This window comes from Anguilla anguilla, chromosome 7, assembly GCF_013347855.1.
Source record: "Anguilla anguilla isolate fAngAng1 chromosome 7, fAngAng1.pri, whole genome shotgun sequence".
In the NCBI taxonomy this organism is placed as follows: Eukaryota; Metazoa; Chordata; class Actinopteri; order Anguilliformes; family Anguillidae; genus Anguilla; species Anguilla anguilla.
In genome coordinates this window covers 1924438-1946320 of record NC_049207.1, presented here as the reverse complement: position 1 = coordinate 1946320, position 21883 = coordinate 1924438, and the positions used below count along the sequence as shown (strand labels likewise).

The 21883-nt window shown below is 41.2% G+C and overlaps 3 protein-coding genes across 7 annotated transcripts in view; 2 read left to right on the top strand and 1 right to left on the bottom strand.

Annotated features, from left to right (window-relative positions):
* LOC118232642 (poly(U)-specific endoribonuclease-C-like) overlaps window positions 1-21793 on the bottom strand; it is a 32659-nt gene extending 10866 nt beyond the window's left edge. Inside the window, exons 1-8 of one of the 2 annotated variants that reach the window (XM_035427728.1) lie at window positions 21597-21793; window positions 20707-20778; window positions 19203-19302; window positions 18170-18281; window positions 17724-17845; window positions 16812-16924; window positions 15885-16035; window positions 15559-15657 (exon numbers count right to left, since the gene is read on the bottom strand). In XM_035427728.1, coding sequence (XP_035283619.1) covers window positions 15559-15657; window positions 15885-16035; window positions 16812-16924; window positions 17724-17845; window positions 18170-18281; window positions 19203-19302; window positions 20707-20778; window positions 21597-21607 — 780 coding nt within the window. In that variant the 5' untranslated portion in view covers window positions 21608-21793. Of the gene's footprint in view, window positions 1-12753; window positions 15658-15884; window positions 16036-16811; window positions 16925-17723; window positions 17846-18169; window positions 18282-19202; window positions 19303-20706; window positions 20779-21596 lie in introns of those variants that run through there. The other variant, XM_035427727.1, reaches the window with a different exon arrangement.
* LOC118232631 lies at window positions 1253-9636 on the top strand. 4 transcript variants are annotated; one of them, XM_035427706.1, is made up of 4 exons: window positions 1253-1425; window positions 4826-6949; window positions 7276-7295; window positions 8022-9636. In XM_035427706.1, the coding sequence occupies exons 1-2, from the start codon at window positions 1268-1270 to the stop codon at window positions 6912-6914; spliced, it is 2247 nt and encodes a 748-aa protein (XP_035283597.1). In that variant the 5' UTR covers window positions 1253-1267; the 3' UTR covers window positions 6915-6949; window positions 7276-7295; window positions 8022-9636. The 4 variants fall into 4 exon arrangements, with proteins under 4 accessions (XP_035283597.1, XP_035283598.1, XP_035283599.1 ...); XM_035427707.1 differs by having other exon boundaries at window positions 7271-7295; XM_035427709.1 differs by having other exon boundaries at window positions 1358-1476.
* Window positions 10084-12971, top strand: LOC118232637 (zinc finger protein 664-like). The gene is made up of 2 exons (XM_035427720.1): window positions 10084-10230; window positions 11543-12971. The coding sequence occupies exon 2, from the start codon at window positions 11634-11636 to the stop codon at window positions 12900-12902; it is 1269 nt and encodes a 422-aa protein (XP_035283611.1). The 5' UTR covers window positions 10084-10230; window positions 11543-11633; the 3' UTR covers window positions 12903-12971.
* Window positions 21794-21883: the final 90 nt, after the last annotated feature.

Below are 21883 nucleotides of genomic sequence, written 5' to 3'. Positions count from 1 at the left end.
GTCCCCATGGGGATAAAGAAGTTCTCTATGTATGTACGTACAATATGTATTTTACATGCAGTATTTATTGTACGTAGCAAATATACAATAACTTGCACATGTACTCAAATTCAGTTCAGAAGCAAGTATAAACATGTTTTCTGGAGAAATATGCTTCCTGTAGTTACTCAGCAGCAGTTTTGTACATTAATTTCAATGTGTTCAATGAGGCAATTCGAAATATCTGACTCTTTGATCTGACACAAAGTTTGCATGACATTGTAAAATGGTAACATTACAAAACACAGGGCCAAGTGACTTGAAAGAATTGAGGAAATATTGGGTAGCATTGCTTTGAAATACATCTTATGTCATTTCAGTGAGGCAAGATAGCCTATATTGTTTGTAGTACTGTAACTTGGCGTCATTTTGATATCAATACTTTTGAGTAACTTGGCATTTTTGTATGTTGAAAACGTGTTTTTTATGAGATAAAATACACCATACACAGAAGTTGGTGTTGCAAAATTTTGTAATTCACTATGACACAGCTTTGACTTTTCTCGAAACTTCACTTTTTCAACTTATCTATTATTACAGCAAAGTCATGCTCTCAAGCAGAGGTTGGTAACCCGGCTTCAAAGAGTAGAAGTACTAACCATGTATTTGCTCCACCAGCATGCACCAAACCAGCTGATTACACCAATTAGTTCTCCTACCTGGCTGAACAGTTGTGCTAATTAGAGTCAGCTGGTTTAGTGCATGTTGGAGGAAATACATGGTTAGTACTTCTACTCTTTGAAGCCGGGTTACCCACCTCTGCTTTCAAGAGAACATAAATTCTATTCTTTATTATAAATTATGTTATAAATAAATTCTACAGTTGGAAGAGGTGATACTAACTCGCCAGTTAGTTAGTATATATATTTTATCAGGTACTTTTCCATTTTATTTTTCAGATACTTATTTTTTGTAATTTTATTGGAAGGTGCATTCTAGCATCACATGTGTGAGAGGAGGGGGAGGGAGGGGAGGGCCCAGAGGTGAAATCTGCATACTCTATAAATGTTATGTAGCAATAATAAAATATTAAAATAAAATTACAAACAACTTCCCAATAATCACCTGCCCTAACTGAATTACAATTCTAACACTGAGTGGCCAAATACTTCGGTATCAGATTCCACAAAACAAGAAGAAAGAATGAAGCCATGAAGAAGTCATTCCAGCTGTTGCAACAGCATCAGAATGAACACACAGATAATGAGATAAAATCTCCAGTTGTAAAATGAAGAAATCAATCATCAAGTTTTTTCCCAGAAAGGGACAGGCTCAACCCTCGCTGATGTGTATATATACAACAGGGTCTGCACTGTGTAGGCATCTCATCTCAGAAGAACAGCTCCACTGCTACCATACCACAGAGGAAGACCTCCAAAATCGTCGGTGAGACATCCAACTTTTTTCAACAGAAGGTTCTGCCTGCTGTATGAACAGGTTTGGATCTGTTTCTAGGGTAGAGGTACTGGGGGAAATTATGATTTTATACTGCACTGATAATTTAAACATTGAGGATTCGGTGAATGAATTGTGTTAAACTGGTTTAATCAGGTCATGTTACTTACAGATATAGCCAGAACAAACAACTTGCTGTTGGATGGGTTAGCCTGAAATATTTGACAATTATGGGGGGAAAAAGTTTGAATTTATTTTTCTTTTTAAAATATGACCATGTAGGTTAGTACCTGCACCCAACTATAACAGAGCGATCAGGCCTGAGAGGCTGTGGTATACGGATGATATAGTCACAGGTAAAGGGTGTTGTTAGGCACACGGCATCGCCAAGCAAGTGTATGGGTCCCTCTAAACCTGGGGAGTGATCAAATTTAGTCAAATTCTGGGATTACAGTTAGTTATTTTCAACAGATGTGCGCGTGCATGCGTGCGTGCGCGCGAACCCGATATATGTGTGTGGGTGGGGGGAGTTGGGGGCGCTTAAATTTGTGACCATTCATTTGGAGGTGCATCAGAAAAAAGTTTGGGAACTCCTGGTCTAACCTAATGCTATTCTAATATTTTAATGCTTAATTATACTGTTAATTGAAATAGCTTTTGCTCTAAACAGCATATACGGTTTTGTTTCCCTACTCTTCATTATCACATAAAAATTTAGCTAAATGTATTTCTTTTTACCTACTTAGCCGCATAAAGCTATGTGTCAATACAAGATGAGTAGCAAACTAATGTTGCCAAGATTCAAAAAGACAATACGGTATAACTTTATTATCAGATCATACTTGCTATTAAATTAGCTAGCTAGCTAGCCATAAATTTGGATTTTGAAATTTGATAGGAAATTTGACAAATTCGACAGATCTCAATTATTTCTAACCTAGATAGCAAATTACCTAGTTACCTATCCTGATGGTGAACGTCACTCACCTTTTTGACATACTGATCATGAATGCATGTGTCACACACTGGATGCGCTTCTGCATCACCCAAATGTCACCATTATAAACATTCAAATTGACCCTTTGTGTTGTGTAGGCAAATTAGCCCTATTTTATTTCAGCCCTCCTGAAAATTCCAGCCTTAAACCAGTCAACTTGGTTTAAGGTTTTTAATACTTTTAACTGGTCAGCCAGCTTTACACCAGCTGACCATCCTATATAGTCAGCATACATAGTCCACTTGTTTGGTCACCAGCTTACCCTACCAGCTTTGACCAGCTTTGGCCAGCTTTAACCAGCTAGAAACCAGCTAGAAACCAGCTTTAACCAGCTAGAGACCAGCTTTAACCAGCAAGAGAACAGCTTTGACCAGCTTTAACCAGCTAGAGACCAGCTTTTACCAGCTTCTAGAGACCAGTTTTGACCAGCTTTAACCAGCCTTAACCAGCTAGAAGTATGGAAAGCACAGCTTAAACCAGAGTAGAATCCCGGTCGGTCTTTGGCTGGATTTTTCAGCAGGGTGAAGCCACATTGGGACAGAACCATTCTAAAAAACAGTGTGTTGGAAAGCGATGCCATGACACAGAGCAAGAGGAAGTGCCTCATTTCCTCATTTTGTTTTAGGCATTATCAACACTTACTTTCCTTGAAAAGGTTTTTTCTTTATTTTTTTTTTATTTGGAATATATTCTGTTTCGGTAGTGGCTTCTAACTTGGGGGAAAAAAACCCAGGACACATGTAATCGTTGTTAAAAGGATTGCTAGCTGAAAATGGCACCATACCTTTTTAGCTGTATGCTTCCATAAATGATGAAGATATTTGCAGTCCTACAGCAGGCAGACTGGTGGCTTTATAGTTTTAGTTTCAGGATACATGCCTCTGCCATGAGGCTCATCTTTTGTAGTTTACCTGATGTACGATAAAGTCTATTTAGAGAATATTTTAGTTTATTAGTTCATCTTGCATTTGTCCATATGGCAGTTTCAATCATTGGCAGGTCTGTTGCTCACATGAATGCACATTTTTAAAATAGCCCATCTGTTGTTTGGTTAGGCAGGTTACAAAATGTATGAGTTGGACCTCATTTTGTATTTTTATTAGTATATTACTATACTTGTGTGATTATTGATGGTGGTTATTTAAAGAGTTTTCCCAATTTAACATCATTTTAACCAGTTAAAGAAAAAATTATCTGGTGGATCTAGACGCTGATGAAGGCCCGTGACTGATATGTTGATTTGCTTTGACTTTTGAGCATTTTGCACCTGACAATAAATCAATATTTTTGCTGAAGCTTCTTCTTCAGATTTCTTCGATTTTTTATATAACAGCGCATGGGTGTTCTACGCTTTTCTACTTGGTTGTTCTTATTGGACCAATGTACCTGGTCTTATAATCCAAGATAAAAATGAAGGTGCAATCTTTTTCAATAGTTCTTCAAGTTTATTCATCCTGATGTTTTTCAAAGTTTTTGATTTTAAGGTAAATGTGAGTTAATTCAAACTGGTTAGTCAAACGGAGAGATAAATTAAAAGATAACATTTTAAGACAGGTTTATATTATATTAACTGGTGACCCACTCATATCGCTCATGATTTTAATAATGAGGACTGTCAAATGAAATGCCAAGGGCCTGAATTATACTGTACGCCATTTTATTTTGCACAGGCCCTTACTACTTACTGCTACTAACAACAAAACCATTTTTTTGTAGTGGCTTAATGGCTAAGTAATTAAAGTAGAAAGTATGGAAATTTCACACTGCAGACCACAGCCAAGCTCGTATAGAGTGGGGACATTTTCATAAATGGCCTTAGCATGCAGTCCACAGCTGCCTGATCAACCAGTGGGGGTCGCTCGAGAGCAATGAACGTGGACCCCTAAACTACTAAACCTTCCCATACCTTTGGCGATGCAGTTGCCAATTGTCTGTTGTCGTAGGCAGCAGTGTAGTATAATGGTTAAGGAACTGGTCTTGCATTCTAAAGGTCATAGGTTCGATTCCCGGGTAGGACACTGCATTGCTTCAGTATATATCCAGCTGTATAAATGGATGCAATGTATAAGTTGCTCTGGATAAAAGCATCTGCTAAATGCCTGTAATGTAATGTCCTGTGGAACTACAAGCTACAGTGAGCCTGGCATGGTCTAAGACTATGGGGCTCATCCAGGTACCAATCAAATGCACCACCCAGCAACCCCATTTTCATATTTTTGAAATAGGTTTCCCGACATTCAAGAGTGGATTTTCTCCAACAAGCTTTATACATGCGGTTAAGTCGCAGTGTCGATTAAGTCACAATGTTGTGTCCACATATATATATATATATATACACACAAGCATTGTATTAATATAACATCCAAAGACAAATTGTGTTTTCTGTTTCTCTAGAAAAGAAAGAACTATGGCAAGCTCAAACCAGATTGTTAAAGTTACCAAAGGCCTCACTAAAGCAGCAGAATGCCGGGAGGACACAAAACTGCTGATGCAGCCTTACGCTAACTGGGAGGAATACCTGACCCCAGCGCCAATGTCCATAGCCATCCTGGCAGAGCTGATCTTCATCTCCTCCAATACTGATTTTTCCATTCGTAAAGGTGGCCCAGAGGGTGGATTCAAGTATATCAAGTACCCAGACTCATTCCGTGCCTGCCTCATGCAAGTGTGTAATTCTGGGTGGCGTGCGTTCAATGATGCACACAAGAATATGGACCAAATTCGTCTCTACACCAACAATGTACCAAAGTACATCAATCTGGCAGTGAAGATACTCCTCCAGGATGATGACAACCTTGTGCAGACCATGCTCCCAGACCAGCTGGATAACATTTCGAACATAGCTGATGAGTGTGTGAATCTGGCTCAGTCGACAGAGAAAAGGTTCACTGATGTCATTGAACTCATCCAGGAGCTCCTCGAAACTTGCACCAGTGCAAAACAGGTATATGGGAATGAGTTGGAAGAAGTCCGAAAGAAAATCAGTGAAAATGAGCTGAGGAAGGCGGCTGCAGAGGAGGCCACCAAACGTGCTGAACAGGCTTACAAGAACATGAACCAGCAGCTGAAGGAGGCCCAGGAAAGCTTCAAATCAGCAATGGACTCAATGCCAAGTGGCTGGGACATGATTGGAATGAATTTTGTGGAAGGGCTCGCTGGCAGTGTTACAACTGCACTTTCAGGGCTTGCTTCCATGGTCGCTTCACCAGTTAACCTCCCTGCAATGATAGCCAGCTCTAGCACTAGACACATAGTTAAACCTGTTGCAAATAATGACCAAATCTCGGCAAACAATATTTATTCCAAATCACCTCAGATACTGCCTTTAGTCGAAGGCCTCAATGTTTTTTTTGATGGAGACCAAATCAAGTGGTCTGAAATAGTTGACCAGAAAACTAAACTCCCCAAAACCAATTGGCCTAAGGAACAATTTGAGAAAATTCAAGAAGTAATCAAAAAGGAAAAAGAATGCAAACCAAAAATGGAAGCTTTGGGAATATGCACCAAAGCCATCACTATCTGCTCTGAACTGGGAAAAGTTAAACCTGAAGAGCCTGATGATGCCATAACAAAACAGATTGTGGAGCTAATAAAAAGTCTGAGAAAAGATGTTATGGTTTTTGATACCGAGAGCAAATCTGCAACTAATACCTCAGCATTCAATGTAAAACCACCACAAATTACTCAAACTCAAGAAAATAGTTCAGGCTCCACGTCTGCAGGCCAGATAGCCGCGGATAACGCTCGCTTTAAAGTAGAACAGAGCAGAGCCCAGCTTAAGGATGCGAGGGAATCATATGAGAAGCATTTTAACAACATAGAGGAAAAGAAGAAAGAGTTGACCGAAATTCTTGTCTCCTTGAGAAACTGTGCAGTCAAAGAGATAGACTTCAACACCACCATAAAAATTCTGGCTCAAGGTCTAGAAGCAATGGGAAATGTGAAGGAGCAGTGGCAGAAGCTGGTGCGTTTTTTCCAGATGGTTTCCAACCTCATCAAAACCTGCCTGGGCACATCCCTGAATGATTTTGTTAAAACTGGTGAGAAAGCATCAAACAAAACATTCAAGTACACTTCACGAATGTTTTTGAAAGACATGATCTACAACCAGGCATTCTATGCATCCAACATTGCCAGCCTGGTTAATATGATCGCAGGGACCTACACAGATGTTTCTAACAAGTATCTGATGGACGCAGTCAGCAAGCTGAGCAAGCTCATGTCTTTGGACGTCAGCAAGCCAGAGTTCATCAGTGAGCGAGCAAACATGGTAACGTCCTGTGACCAAGCTGAAGAAGGAATAAGAAATCTTGTCAAGAAAAATAAGCAGGACTTTGAAAGGAAGACCATGCAAAGACTGGAGAAAATTGAGAGTGAGCTGATGGCTGTGCTACCTCCGGTGTCTGAAGAGAAGAAAAAGGAAATTCAGGAAGCAGTTCATAAAGCATCCAAGAATGATGAGGATGATGATCAATATGCTTGATGGTGCCATGGCAACCTGAACAGCTTGGGAGAGCAGTGAGTAGATACATCGTATATCCAGTCTTGAATTGGCCAATCAAAATATCTTGTATTTTCCATATTATCTTTTCTTTGTGTCTCAGTTAGTTTGTGAAATGCCAAAAAAAAAAAAAAAGAACAGTTGCTTTGGCTTAATTATTAGCGAATTATTAAGTTCATTATTATAAAAACCCTTCTCTATTGATCAGACCCATCTTTTAGTTATTCATTTAATTGACACTTTTGGCTGTTTAAAATGTATTTTCTGAATTTATGATTAATTTATATTTTGACATATGCACTATTTTCCTCCCTCTCCCGTTCCCCTACCTTCGAATGTTCAGAAAAGTCCTATTTTCACAGGGTGAGTTTTATTCCATTTTTTTACTCATTATGGGAGTAATTGCAATGAAGCCATTCATACAGGATTAAAAAATCCTCACTTTTTCACCCAAGTCACTGACCATGTCTCAGATGTGAATGGAACATAATATCATATAGAGAGCAGGGATGTGATTTTTAATGATTTATCATGAATTCCTGCTTGTTGGACACACAGTTTCCATTCATTTCTAATGAAGATCCCAATACTGTTCATAGCAAGTGGTCTTACCAAGTGCAGCTACACTTGCAATTCGTTTTTTTCCTCCTGTAAATCTCTGGTATCTGTGCTGGGGTGGCTGACCATGTGAACTTAAAAACTATCAAAGCCTTTGGCAGTGTCCATAACAGCCTCCATGGTCCAGAAAAGGAGAAATTAGCACAAAAATTCAAGGGAACAAACTACATTTATGGGGATGTCTATTCATACGAGATAGATACAATCTGAGGACCTCTGAGTAGGTCTGAAAAAAGTAGGTAATTCTGGCTGGAATTTTTACTCTCTCGATTGGTAAAAATTAAGGACATGGATTATTGACACAGGATTAAAACCACAGGAGTAACAGGCAATGCATACACTGACAGAACCTCCCGGCATAAAACTAGTCCTGTGCAAGTAGTGCTATAACTATAGGCACAACCAGCCCAATGCTTATTTAAAATTGTGTATTTAAGGGCTATTAATGTTTTATTGTCTCCTTTTATTTAGGTCAGAGCCCCTCCCACTCACCGGATGACCCATTAAAAGAAGAAATCCACACTGTCTGCAATAATTCTGCTCTTTGCTTGGACCCTCCATCTCATCAAAATGATCTATTATCCAAATCAAATATTGAGTCTGGAGAGGCATTTTTCATTGCTAAAAAATTAATGTGCACACACACACACACACATAAACACACACAGGCATGCAATCACACACAAACACACACACACAGAGGGGTATGCAATCACACATATATTTGCACCACATGTACAACTATACTGGGGGATGAGCAGGAAGTAAGTGCATGCATAGTTGCTACCCTTATGAAAAAACCACATGTTCCAAAAACACATGTCCAAAAACATGTAAACACTGAACATGTGAAGAGTACACATGTGAACTATAAAAACAATCCCACTTGATGAGATGAGAGTCAGAAAAGGTAACCTAAGCTATTTCTAATCACGTTTTGTTTCAAAATGCAAAAATCGTAGTTCACATTTGGAAAAAGCGAGTCACATGAGACAATTTCCAGTTCATGTGACTTTTTCTTTTCATAATATTCACACGCGAAAATAGCAAATTTCATGTGATTTTTTCATAAGGGTACACATTCAAATACATTAATAAGAATCCATAATCTTGTTTGAAACATACAAACTAATGTATTTTGCTGACACATTAATGCTAAAATATTTTTGGCTAATGAAACTGGAAGTAATGCAAAACCAGATGAAATTACACCTTTTAAGGAATCCAACAGATTATGTTACTAATTCCATTTTTTCATGTAGTTTGTTTTCAGTATCAGATTCAATTTTACAAGTAATCCACCCTACACTGGTCTTAGCAATCCACTTTAAAACCTACCAATAATCAAACCAGTGGTAAGAGTTTATATACATAATTTTGAACATTTTCAAAATGTTTGTCTAAAAAGTGAAAGTTCTCTCATTTTATTGTAATACTTCTGTGTCAGTGACAACGTACTTAGGTGTCATGGGTAAGTTGTCCTTGAGTGCTGGCCTAGGATCAGATTTGATTTTGAACTTAAAATGGTTAACACCTCAAAGCTCCAATTTAATTTCTGTTTTTAAAATAAATGAATAATCTTTCTATCACTTCTATTACCCACAGGTCTTGAGGCAAGCACATTGATAGAGGCACTTTTGACAGTACCCTTGTCAATCTCCTGTGGTATCTGGTGCTGGGCGTGTGAAGTGCACCTTTGTAAAAGTGTCTACTAAACTGTAAATTGTAAGATTAAGATTTCGGTTAGTGAACATCATCATGGATCAGCACTTAAGGGCAGCAAAACCTTAATGTTATTAGACATGATAGAGTACCACATGCTGTTCTGAATGTCATACTATTGCCATATTTTGACCGGTCGGTAACTGAAAGGTTCACCATATTGTAAACTCATCTGTGCTTACAAGACACAATTTGTAATTTCGAGACATTTTACCATTTTCAGTGAGAAAACATATGCCGCTTGCTTAATTAATTGATGCTTGTCTTATTAACCTTTCATAACTGTGGTTCTGATCATTCAATGTGCTCTTGAATGGAATTGTCAGGAACCTCTATAATAAACACTTTTTGCTTTCAAATAATATTCTATTGTCCGTTTTTTTGGTTGATTTTTGCTGTCTCTCTTTTGTCTCTTTGCTGAAGGGCATTTCCATTAGTTTTACTGGGGCTTTGAGGCAGAGAGTTGTTTAGGGGGTTGGCAGAGATCGTGTGACCACTTTCTCTTTGAGGACCATCCTGGGTCCGGCAGAAGGCCAGAGTGATGTATATAGACTGCCTTTTTGTCCTCTATTAGACTACATGTGAGCATGCATAGCAGAATTTTTGATTTTGATTTTATATTTCAGTACTTAAGAAACACAGGGTTATTAAACAGGATGTCGTTTTCAAGATATGCTGATAGAATATCGATCCACACTCCTTTCCAGTCGGTGGCGGTGATGCTCCAAAACGTTGGTTGCAAACCACAAAACCCTGAGAAGACTTTCGATGACCATTAGGTGGCAGTAATGCGCTTTGCAGCGGGATGCCAGAAATCCGTAAAGAAGAACAAATTATTTGCTGTGCTTGGTTGCTAGTTAGGTATCTAGTTCGTTGAGAATATGATTGGGGAGCTACGGGAAGGAAAATGTTGAAATGATAAAAACAGAACAAAACGACACCGTCAAAACAAATTATGGTATGTCCGTAATCACTTTTTGTTGTCTGACTTCATAGCTGCTTGCGATCCATCTAGTTTTTTTTTTTTTTTAACCATTTTAAGTTAGCGTGATGGCTAGCGCTACATCTATGCAGGCCTCTTCTCAATGGCATGTGTAGCTAACTAGCTAGCTTACGGAATCGTTGCCTTAAAAGTTTCAGCGGGAAACTTTTTCAACCGATAAACCATACTTCCATTCTTAACTTAATGTTAGCTCTTCGAGATCATATAGTTGACCTTTGGTATACTGGTTCAAGTCAAGATAACCAGTTTTACGTTCGCTTATGTTACCATATCTGTTGTCTTAAACTTTAACTCCTCAACTGTTATGTTGATTAGTTTATCCCCGGGCTATGTCAAAGGTATTATTCTACGAAATGTCTGACTGTTTTAAAGACGAACTAACATAGCGTTAACGCTGTCCTGCATTGATTCGGAGGGTAGACTAACGTTGTCGTGAAATTTCTTCTGGCTGTCCCCTATGTTTACATTCTGGACAGATATGACCGCAAGCGAATATATCGCTGTGTGTTATCACGGCGGCGCAATTATATAGAAAAAATAGCCTACTACTTAGGGAAAAAAAGACTATATGCTGTCGCTGCATCCAGATGCAAAAACAAAAATCAATCATCCGTTTATAATATCGTCAGAACGCGGGGCCTTTAAAGCCATGATAGATAATGCGCCCCCTTGCAGACAAACAAATCTGACTTTGACAACAGAAGATGGCAATAGACCAGCGATTTTAAACAACGACCACGAATAGAACAGTCATATTTCATGGTTTGCACAACTAAACAGTTGGAATGTGGCTAGCAGACCTACGGCCTTAGATTGTGTCCTTGCCTCACATTAAATACCTAGATAATAATTAGCCGCTTGACTCCCCTCGCTCGGTAGAGCTGAATGCGACGTGTCTTTGCAGAGTTCGCTCTTCTTTCCATTACTCACTAAATATTTGTTAAATCCCTCTCAAACGCCAGCTGCACAGAACGTGCCTTTTTCTGATGCAACGTGCCGATCCTTTAGCCAGTGTCAACACTTTTGAGAAGAAATGCTCGCCGATTGCAGTAAATGCACCAAACGTTACTGCGTGTTTCAATGTCGTAAGAACACTCAGCATGGCCTTGCGATTCAGAAGTTGTGGCTGCGCTGTCTGCCACAATCAAATTGTGTGTATGAGCAGAGCAAAGCAAAGCGAGAAGGAATAATCACAGAACTGCAAGGTTCTGCACACTTTTTAAACATTGTGTTTATAAGCCTATTCTTTTCCCTCTGTTTCCTCCAGGAGTTGCACTCCTGCACATATCTGGTCTGCAGAAAAATGCAGACCGGACTGTTCTGTGCATTGAGATGGCATTGAGCAGCACAGCATCAGGATGAAAGAGGAGGAACTGAGTGCACCGGACTCTGGCCCCGCGGCCGAGCCAGAACCCAAGTCAGGGTTCGGCACGCATGAGCCGGCGTGTGTCACGGCACACTGCGGCTTCGCTCCGCACCACACTGGTACCGCACCGGTGAAGACCGAAACCAGTGTGGCGGATGTTATGGAGACGGAGTGCTCGAGCAGCACAGAGCTGGAATGTGTAGCCCGTCTGCGTCCGGACCAAATCAAAACAGAGTCTGACCAAGGAGACTACGTGAAAGCAGAGCAGGACTTCCGTCTTGTGACCGTCGGATTCGATGAGGTGAAATGTGAATCTGATGAAAGTTTAGCGAGCTTTTGCATGAATGATGAGGTGAGCGGAGCAAGGGATTGTAGTGAGGCTCAGACGGAGTCGTGGCGGAGTGAGGGAGAAGTCAGTCCACGCTCCAGAGGTGACGGAGGAATCGATAACCCCGAAATGCTTCACTGCAGCAGTAAAACTCGGCACTGCGACGTGCAGGGATTGGGCAGTCGGAGCAGCTTTGTGCAGAACAGTCTGGGATTGGTGGGCGTTTACACTTTACTACAGTGTCAGAAAATGAGTTCTGGTGACAAAACCTACGGCTGTGGCCAGTGTGGAAAGCTGTTCACCCGGGCTCTGTGCTTGAAGCAACACAAGAGCAGCCACACGACTGGAAAGCAGTTTAAGTGCGACCACTGCGGGAGGAGTTTCAAACAGCCGTCTCACTTAAACCAGCATCGGATCATTCATTCCAACGAGAAGCCGCACGAGTGTGCCCAGTGTGGGAAGTGCTTCAGTCAGGCTGCTACTTTGAAGCAGCATCAGAGGATTCACACCAACGAAGAGCCCTTCAGGTGCTCCCAGTGCGGCATGGGCTTCCACCAAGCTCAGAATTTAAAACGGCACCAGAAGATTCACACGGGCGAGAAACCCTACAGCTGTGGCCGCTGCGGGAAGTGTTTCAATCACGTGTCTAATTTAAATCAGCACCAGAGAATTCACTCGAATGAGAAAACGTACAACTGCACCCAGTGTGGGAAGGGGTTTAACGAGGCATCGCGTTTAAATCGACACCAAAGAATTCATTCGGGTGAAAAACCATACAGGTGTGTCCAGTGTGGCAAAAGTTTTAATCAGGCGTCTAATTTAAAACAACACCAGAGGATTCACTCAAATGAGAAAACGTACAAATGTAGTCAGTGTAGTAAATGCTTTAAGCAGGCATCATCTTTAAATAAACATCAGAGACTTCATAAGTGAATCTGCCTTGCGCTACACGCACACAATTATCTATTTGTTGCAGCACCATTAAAAGTAAAGAAGCTTTAAAAAAATACACAATAGAAACTTTTTTTTTTTTTTAATTTTGGCACCTAATATCAGCTTTAATCAATTGAGAATCAGAGAGTAATTTAATGTTAGGTTTCCCTTCAGAATAATAATGGGAAATTATTTATTTTAGGGGGTGGAGGAAGCCTTTTCAGGATGCATCACAAAGTTATGTGGAGCTGAGTTTCAGAGAATTTTCAGGAAGAAAAATGTCTTAAATTATGAAATTATGTTTTGAAACAGGAAATCAGTTGTAACTGGGAACTGATGTGGTAAAATCCAATAAAAATGTAGCCCACCCGTAGTTGCCCAGGGACTACGGGTGGAAATTAGCAAATTGCTATAACCCGGTACATTACATCTTTCCTTGTTTTATATAAGGTTAATGTTCTTTGTACACTGTCCCTGTTTAAATAAACTAAATAAATAAATAAAATAAAAATATATTAAATGTGATTTGAAAAATTTAACTTGCAGCCAGATTTAAGTTTTTTGCAGGTGGGAAAATTAATTCTAAATGTCATTTTCATTGTAAACTGAAATCCTGAACATTCTGACTAGCTGTGACGATGGAATGGGCATCTGTTCATAATCTCATCAACATCAACATTTGTGCATTAATCGTTTTAATGTGATCGTTTGTGTTGTTCACTTGGATGAACTTGAATGGAAAATTGTACAATACAGGCTGACTTTAGACGTTACACTTGATTTTCTTGTGAACTGCCTCCTGATTTATAATAAACTTTTTCAGAACATTGATGCTTATAAAGCAATATATAATATAATATATAATTCACTTGGATGGGCACTAAAATTGAAGACTTTAAATGAAGACTGCGGTTGTAAAATTGTCGTCATTGGATAGCTAGTGAAGCAATCCAAAATGCTTGCTTAAAATAGAGCTTGAATATAGGTACATATAAAATTATGAAAATTCTTGAAAATATTCCATGTGCATATTTCTTATAGTTTAAAAGTTTAAGCAGAAACATCTAATTTGCACAACCCTTGATCTAATTAATACCAAACTAAATGCAACTGATGACCAAGCACTACTCTTGGAATACACATACCAGTCAGGATTTCAGTTTTAAGTCTTGGGTACATAGAAGTTGCTTGGTACGTAACTCGTCAGCAAGGTGAGGATTAATTGAAATATGTTTAATTTTCCGAACCCAGCAGTTTTAACCGTTAACACGCTCGTTTGAGTGCATTAACAGTTAAAACACCTCACTTATCTAACATTTAAATATATTTATTAGATTTAATTTGGTAATAATTATCAAAGATATTGATTATCAATTAAATCGCTGAATTTGTTGATGGGCAGAGTTAACTGTTGGATCACCCTTTATCAAAATGTGCAACCCACAACCTGATGAAAATGAAGAAATTTATTAAGTTACAACAAATAATCACGTCTAATCTAAAGACGAGGTTCAACTACCTTAAAACAATTAAAGGTTACAGACATGGGCAGTCAGACATGAAATGAATGAAAGCAGATACCAGACCACAGCTTTTGTCCCAAAGACCAGAATTCAGTAACCAAAAGGCAGCAGAATATTCCAAAAGAACCAGAGATTAAACCAAGAACATCAGACATTGATGCAGGACTCAGTGCCCACGTCCAACTGCTAAAAAACTTGCCCAAAACTGACTTGCCCAAAAAAGAGCTGCACACAGACACACCCCTACCTCTCTCAGATGGCTAACCCCCCAGTTCCTGCACTGTCTTATCTCCAGACTATGCTGGCCGAGCACTTTGAAGCCTCCTATGGCTGAGAACGGCCAAATGGTGAAATACATGTCTGACACACAAAAGTCTAACACTGGCGTAAGTGTCGAATTTGGGCTGTCCATTGATCATGAAGGACCACCTCCAAGATATGAGATAAAGAGGAGAGAGACAGAAAGAGAAGAGACACAGAAAGAGGAGAGACAGAAAGGTGCACCAGATATATGGCAGTCACAGCAGGCCTTACTCATATTAATATTAGTGCAAAGCAAATGCAAATATATATGTGAGTATTAATGCACAGGTCGCATCTACATGAATGCCTGCACACACTTATCCAGGACCAGACAGCCAAATCCTGAACCCAGGCCACTGATCACACAGTACTGAGCTCGATAGAGGGATGAGCTTTGTAAGACAAATGTTAATTTTATGCTGTAGCATTAAGATTTGCCTGCACTAGAGCTAAAGGGCCAAGGTCAAACCATGGAGAACAGCCCCAGACCAAGGGGGTGTCCAGATACTTTTGGTTATATAGTGTAAATAATGACATGGTGACACAGAGATAAGTGACATGGACATAGTGACACAGAGATAAGTGAATAGCGTACTGTAACAGATCTGTGGCCCCAGCTACTTGGACCAGACGGCTGAGTCCGGACCGGGGTAGGTGTGTGGAGGCATCTACACGTGCCTGTTGTTGCTGCTCAGGAGTTTGGGGTAGGATGTCCCGATGGAGCGTCCGTGGCGGTACACCACCACCTCCAGCTGGTACTCGTCCACGTTGATCACGGTGTGGGTCACCCTCACGGTGGACTTGAGGAAGACGATGGTGAAGAGCGCCACCTCGAATTCGGGGCTGACCCCGATGAAGCAGCTGCCCACCGGTTTGACCAGCCCGTTCCAGCTGAACTGCACGTTCAGCACGTGGTCGTTATCGTCTGGCTGCAGGGGGAAAACCACAGCTTTCCTTTATTTAGGACTAAATCAGACATGTTCACCCAGGCTTAAACCATAACCAAACCAAAAAAACATCCAAAGACTTTGATTGGCAGTCATAATACATCTCATGAAAAACCACCCGTTGTAACCATTTCAATGGCAGAAACTCCAGCCAGGAACACGTAGTTCTGGCCCTGCTCCTGCAGCCTCCTCCTCCCGCGTGTGCTCACCACATCCTGGTCCCTGGCTTTGTAGCCCTTGTAGTCCAGGTGGTGATTTTTCTCCTCCATGTAGAACTGGACCCAGTTGTGGAAACCCGCGATCTCCTTCCCGAACTTCGTCTCTCCGACAAACACGTGCTCAAATCCGCATGAATCTTCCCTACGCAAAGGGAAATGGAGGGGAACAAACCAGGCCGCATCAGGGAAGTGTGTAAATACTGACAATCCCTCAGTAAATTTAAGAATATATTTGACATTTGCACTGTGTGATAGCTGTCTGTGTTGCACCTGGAACATTGGCTCGAGCTCTGTGAAAATAACGCCCCAGCAGTTAAGTGAAGACTCCTGTTATTTTATCATTTTATTAGGCCAACGCACCTGGTTTATGCTGAAAATCTAGAGCAGTTAAAGACAAAGGTGCAAACCTTCTCTACAGTGTGACACCGGTAACCAACTAATGATACTCAAGAATAAATAAATAAACTGTTCACTGAAAGGAATGCTAAAACAGTACAGTATGTAGGACTGACTCACTGTAGGATAATGGTGAGGTAGCCGTGCTGGTGTATCCTTGGGCAATGCACCTAGCCCAGTGGTAACCAACCTTGTTCCTGAAGGTTTTTACTATAACCCTAACAAACCACACCTCACTCAACAGCTAGAGCAGGGCAGCCCAGCCCTGCTCCTGGAGATCTACCATCCTATAGGTTTTCATTTCAATCGTAATTTGGCTCACCTGATTCTACTAATTAGCAGCTCAACAAGATCTCTAGCTGCTGAATGAGGTGTGCTTTGTTTGGGTTGAAAGCCTACAGGATGGTAGATCTGCAGGAACAGGGCAGGTTACCACTGGCCATATAAAAAAAAAATATATACACGTGAAAAGCTGTGCCTGTACAAACGGCTAAAATGTGAGAGTGTGAATGTGGGTCCTACCCTGCACTCCTGTCTCTGTGGTACAGGCGGAACCAGATGTCATAGAGCTGGTTCTTAAACAGCCTCAGGTCTGTGCTCGACTTCCCCTTGCTGACCAGGTACTTGTGAGCACGCTGCAAGGAAAAACAAATGCGTGCAGGCGCACACGCACACGCACACACACACACGCACACACACACGCACACATGCACACACACCTTCATGACCAGGTGCAGGTAAAACAAAAAACGGAAACACCCGAGTATTGTAAATGAGGGACAGGTTCGGCTCTACACTTGTACACTAAACTGTCTAACTGCAAAAAAAAAAAAAAAACAGCTCCTGAGTTTGAGAGACAGCCTGATTTGGGCAGTGTCTAGTCCGTACCCAGGTACTAATGACTGGCTTGATGGGATATTCAGTAGTTCCCGGCGTCCAGCTTTTTAAAATATAATTCTTTTAAATCTGTGACTGTCGACAAATGTATCCCCATGATGTTCTGGAAGCTTCCTTGTCATCATTTTTGAATTCACGGATGAGTTACCATTCAAAGACGTGGATTTAATTTAATGGGCTCTATTTTCATATGGGCCTCTTCCTATTTAAAACAGTTGATTTCAAACCTCCTGAAATAAGGAGAAGTGCAAACTGTGCTGAGGTCTGAGTACATTTTTCTACTGTACCTACAGGTATAATTTAGCTGAGTATAGTTCTGATGGTAATACAGATGTTGCAGTGTAGTTCTGAAGGTAATACAGATGTTGCAGTGTAGTTCTGATGGTAATACAGATGTTGCAGTGTAGTTCTAATGGTAATACAGATGTTGCAGTGTAGTTCTGATGGTAATACAGATGTGGCAGTGTAGTTCTAATGCTAATACAGATGTTGCAGTGTAGTTCTAATGCTAATACAGATGCTGAAGAGGTCCAGTACCTTCATGACCTCAGTCTGCAGGATGGAGTCCAGGAAGCGGTAGTTCTCGGCCAGCTCCTCGGGGGTGACCTTCTCGGTCACGCCGGTCGACTTCTCATAGTTGTCCAGCAAGTCCAGGAAGTCTGAGGAATGGGGGGGGGCGGGGGGTCTGGCATGAGTGCCGCATTCACTGGCTCACCGACCTTGTGGATCGGTTAACTCTATACGCTCTTCCATCGGTATTTCATTCACACATTCATTCTGCTCATCACTCATTCATTCACACAGCTGTACGTGATAGTTGTAAAAACTCTGGCACTGATGAGGGATCATGCAGCAATAAACCAGAACGCGGTCGGCTCACTTCATGGGTGGAAGGAACACACGGCTGGACTTTTACTTTACTTTAACTCGCTATGTCAGTGGTCACATGACACAGGTCCTTTATTATCGGTCACATGACTTACTGGAGTAGGTCTTGATGCTCTTTAATTTGGCTTCGTTAACATGGGAGAAAAGCGGAGACTGGGCGTGGTCCCTGGCGGTGTTAGTTCCCTGGGTGACGAAGCCCGCCTTCCCCTAAACACACACACGCACATGCACACACACACACACACACACACATACACGCACGCACACACACGCACATGCACACGCACGCACATGCACACATGCACACACGCATGCACACAAACACGCACGCACACACACACAAGCACACACGCACAGACATGCACAAACACACACACACACACACACGCATGCACACAAACATGCACACACACACACACACACGCACGCACGCACATACAAACAGATGCACAGGTGTATACATACACATAGAAATTGAAGCAATCACAAAAGAATCAGTGAGAGAAGCAACCCAGGGATTGTGTATGCTTGGCCAGCCTAATAGTAATTAGTTGCTTTCCGGTCATCTCCTGGCATCATTCACTCTCTCCCCTCCCCCCACAGGCAGCACACTCAACACAGCGCGTTTGTGTTCAGTGTGAGCTGGAATAATGCCACGTTCCCACTTATTTTCACTTGGCTGTGTCTTCAGTTACGCCGAAATGAACAATGTTTCAAACGGGTGCCTACTGGCAGACTTTTCAATGCCTTCAAACTATTTCATTTTTGCAACCTACTGCATGTACAGAGCCCTCCAAAAGCACCCGTGCATGATGAAGATGGGCAATGAAATCTGTATAACAATATAGGCAATGAGCTATTCTTTATAAATAAACAGGAAAATTACACATTTTTAAACTAACACAATTGTTCAGTGAAAAAAAAAGGCTTTGGTTGCTACGTAATTAAAATATCATCCCTAACGATATGCATCATTATTCACACCTGTTATTTTTATTAGTCTTGTTGTTAAGAGAGGCCACTGTTTTGCATTACTAATGGCTATTATGGGCTGTACCATTGAGAGAACAGGGGTCTTCGGGGGGGGGGGGGGGGGGGGGGGGGGGGGGGAGAACATGAAAATCACACCTGCAAGGAGATGGTATAGTCCGTCCCAGGCTTCAGGCGGTTTGTGTCCAACTTCCAGAGCTCGTTGATGATGTCGGAGAGCTCTTGGTCCACAACCGGACTTCAGCGCAAGAGTAAATCAAATCAAACCAATTTTATTTGTATAGCGCTTTGTACACTAAACTGTCACACAGACACTTTACAGAGAAACAGAAGGAGAACCAGGCCTGAACCCCCAAAAAGCAAGCAGTGAGGTTAGAACACTCCACAGTGGACAGGGAAAAAACCACCCAAATACAGGCTCAATCATTACTGAAAAAATACTTTACTTAAAAGACCAAAGTAATGTATTTTCCGCAGTGCGTAGGGATGTACATTACGCATTTCTTTGGAACATACATTTAGATGACTTTCAGTGCTTGAATGCCCAAAGGAATTTCGACGGAGGACTGCAGTACTCGTACTGTACAGGTAAGGAGTAGGAATATTCGTAAGAGCCAGTGTGACTTAAGGGGTTAAATTAAGACGGTATAAGACTTAGGGTAAAGATGTTCATTAGCTCACTCAAACAAAGACTTCAGGAGTGGTGTGGACACTCTAGAATGACAATTTACCACATAAAAAAACCGGTAGGTTTCACAGTAGCTCCTTGTCATGCTGCCACCATGTTGATTGAAATTCGGAGGATGCCCTGGAATCAAGTGGAACTGAACTTGCCTTGGCTGCCCGTATCCTTGACGACACCAACAATGTTGAAAAATACACTCTGAAAACAACGCTTTAAGTCACAACTTCTGAAATGCAGAAGAACGGGGACCAAGAATTCAGCAGTAATACCCCTAAAACAGCAGAATGGTAAAAGCTGCACGGCAAAAGTAAATGATGAAACGAAAACGCACTTGAATTTGTTTTTAAGTTTGTTTTTTTTTTTAGCACTATGTAGGCCCGGTCATGAGTGTTACGGGGGGGGGGGGGGGGGGGGGGGGGCTGGACTAGAAAGTTTGTTTCGGTCTAAAATTCTAAGGGGGCCCACAGAGACTGCACATGCACAGGGCTCCGAATTTCGTGCTACACCCCTGAGCCTGCTACTCCAGCAGCCTAATCCAGCGCCCATCCCAAATTCAAATATAATTGCAAAATGCGTTGGTGTCGCCAGCAGCTTCATAAACCTGCTGATCTCTTGGGGCGGGTCAGAGCGTGTTGTGTTTCTCCAGACTGTTTCACAATCTCAGCATTCACAGTTCAACATTTATGATTTCAAGGAGTTTTTTTTTTTTTAAAGGAATTCTGCAGACACATAGTGAAATGTCCAGGGTTAACTAAAGTCCAACAGTGTTAATTCAACTCTTACCAGATAACACTTCGTCCAACATTCCAGTGTGTAACTATATGTGAAGTGCAATGTTCACCTGAAAAGCTAACGTATCAGACATTGTATTAGCCTACTTATTTTTTTAAATGAACTCCCTCAATTATTATCGGCATCACCGTGGACATTTATTTATTAACGGCAGTGACTGCTTACCTTGATGCATCAAGAAGCGTGCAAGTCAATGTAAAAAACAGGAGGAGGAGTGAAACGTCTCGGCCAGAACACCTGCAAGCAAGACAGCGGTCGGGTCAGGTCAGGCGTCGGCACAAGTGTTGCGAAATAGGCTACTGTTGTTTGTAGGAACTCGACGCTTTGCACGCTGTCCTGCATCATGAATAGACAACAAACAAATCATTCGACGCCATGGCTTTCCGTTAGGCACGGTGTCAAGAGAAATTAGATCATCCCTTGCATCCAAACCTTGTTTTCTTATTTTAGACGTTCAACGCACACCGTTACCTGCATTTGCAAATAACAAAGTTAAGAGATCAATGCATGCTTCATTTATTCAAAAAACACCTCTAGGCTATTATTCGATTATTTGTCAGGAAATAGACTGCTCATCTAATGGACGGAGAAACCTGACCGAAAAAACAAACAAAAAACAAAAAACCAGTTCCACTGCCTCAGCTTCGTTTTTTAAAAACTCATTCTGTTTGCCGTTTACCGTTTTCATCTACAGCTGATTATTCTCAATGAATAAACAGCTAGCTTGTGTCCACAATAGAAAACATCTTAAAAATCCCACCGAGGTTGAAAAATACTGCGACATAAATATTTTATAAATACACTTCTATTAACGTTACGATTGGTAGATTTCACTTCCACAAAATCCCATTGATATTAGCGCACATGTAGCTAATATCAATGGGAAACTTTTGGCATACAGATCAAACACAAAAAAACGTACCGCTAGTACATTAGCACTGTAACTTCAGGCGGGTGCAACTTAATGCATAGACACACCTCTTATACTGTTAAAAACAGAAATACGAAAGGTTACCATTTAAGAAGTAAAAATAAAGAGAAAAATAATGTCATACCTGCGTGCCATTGTTACTCCAAAAAGCAAACACAGTTCTGCAACCACGAGGCGTCAGACGTCTTACAGGAATTTCTTTTCGGGAAGAAATTTAACTGATGTCACTCAAACACATATTGTCCAATTGTATAGGGCAACATAGTCGACACGCCCTTTGCCTGTGCGCGGGATTGGCTGGATTGGCTGTGTGCAGAAAGATGTTTGGTCCCATAGCGAGCAAAAGGAAGACAAATAACTAAGGGTCACACATACGCACACGCACACACACACGCGCACGCACACACACGC

Excerpts from the sequence above, each read along its gene's own strand:
- LOC118232631 (XM_035427708.1), top strand. The coding sequence starts at position 1,268 with ATGAAGAAATCAATCATCAAGTTTTTTCCCAGAAAGGGACAGGCTCAA. Across the intron at positions 1,426-4,825 it reads GAAGACCTCCAAAATCGTCG|AAAAGAAAGAACTATGGCAA; the intron begins GTGAGACATCCA and ends CTGTTTCTCTAG.
- LOC118232637 (XM_035427720.1), top strand. The coding sequence starts at position 11,634 with ATGAAAGAGGAGGAACTGAGTGCACCGGACTCTGGCCCCGCGGCCGAG.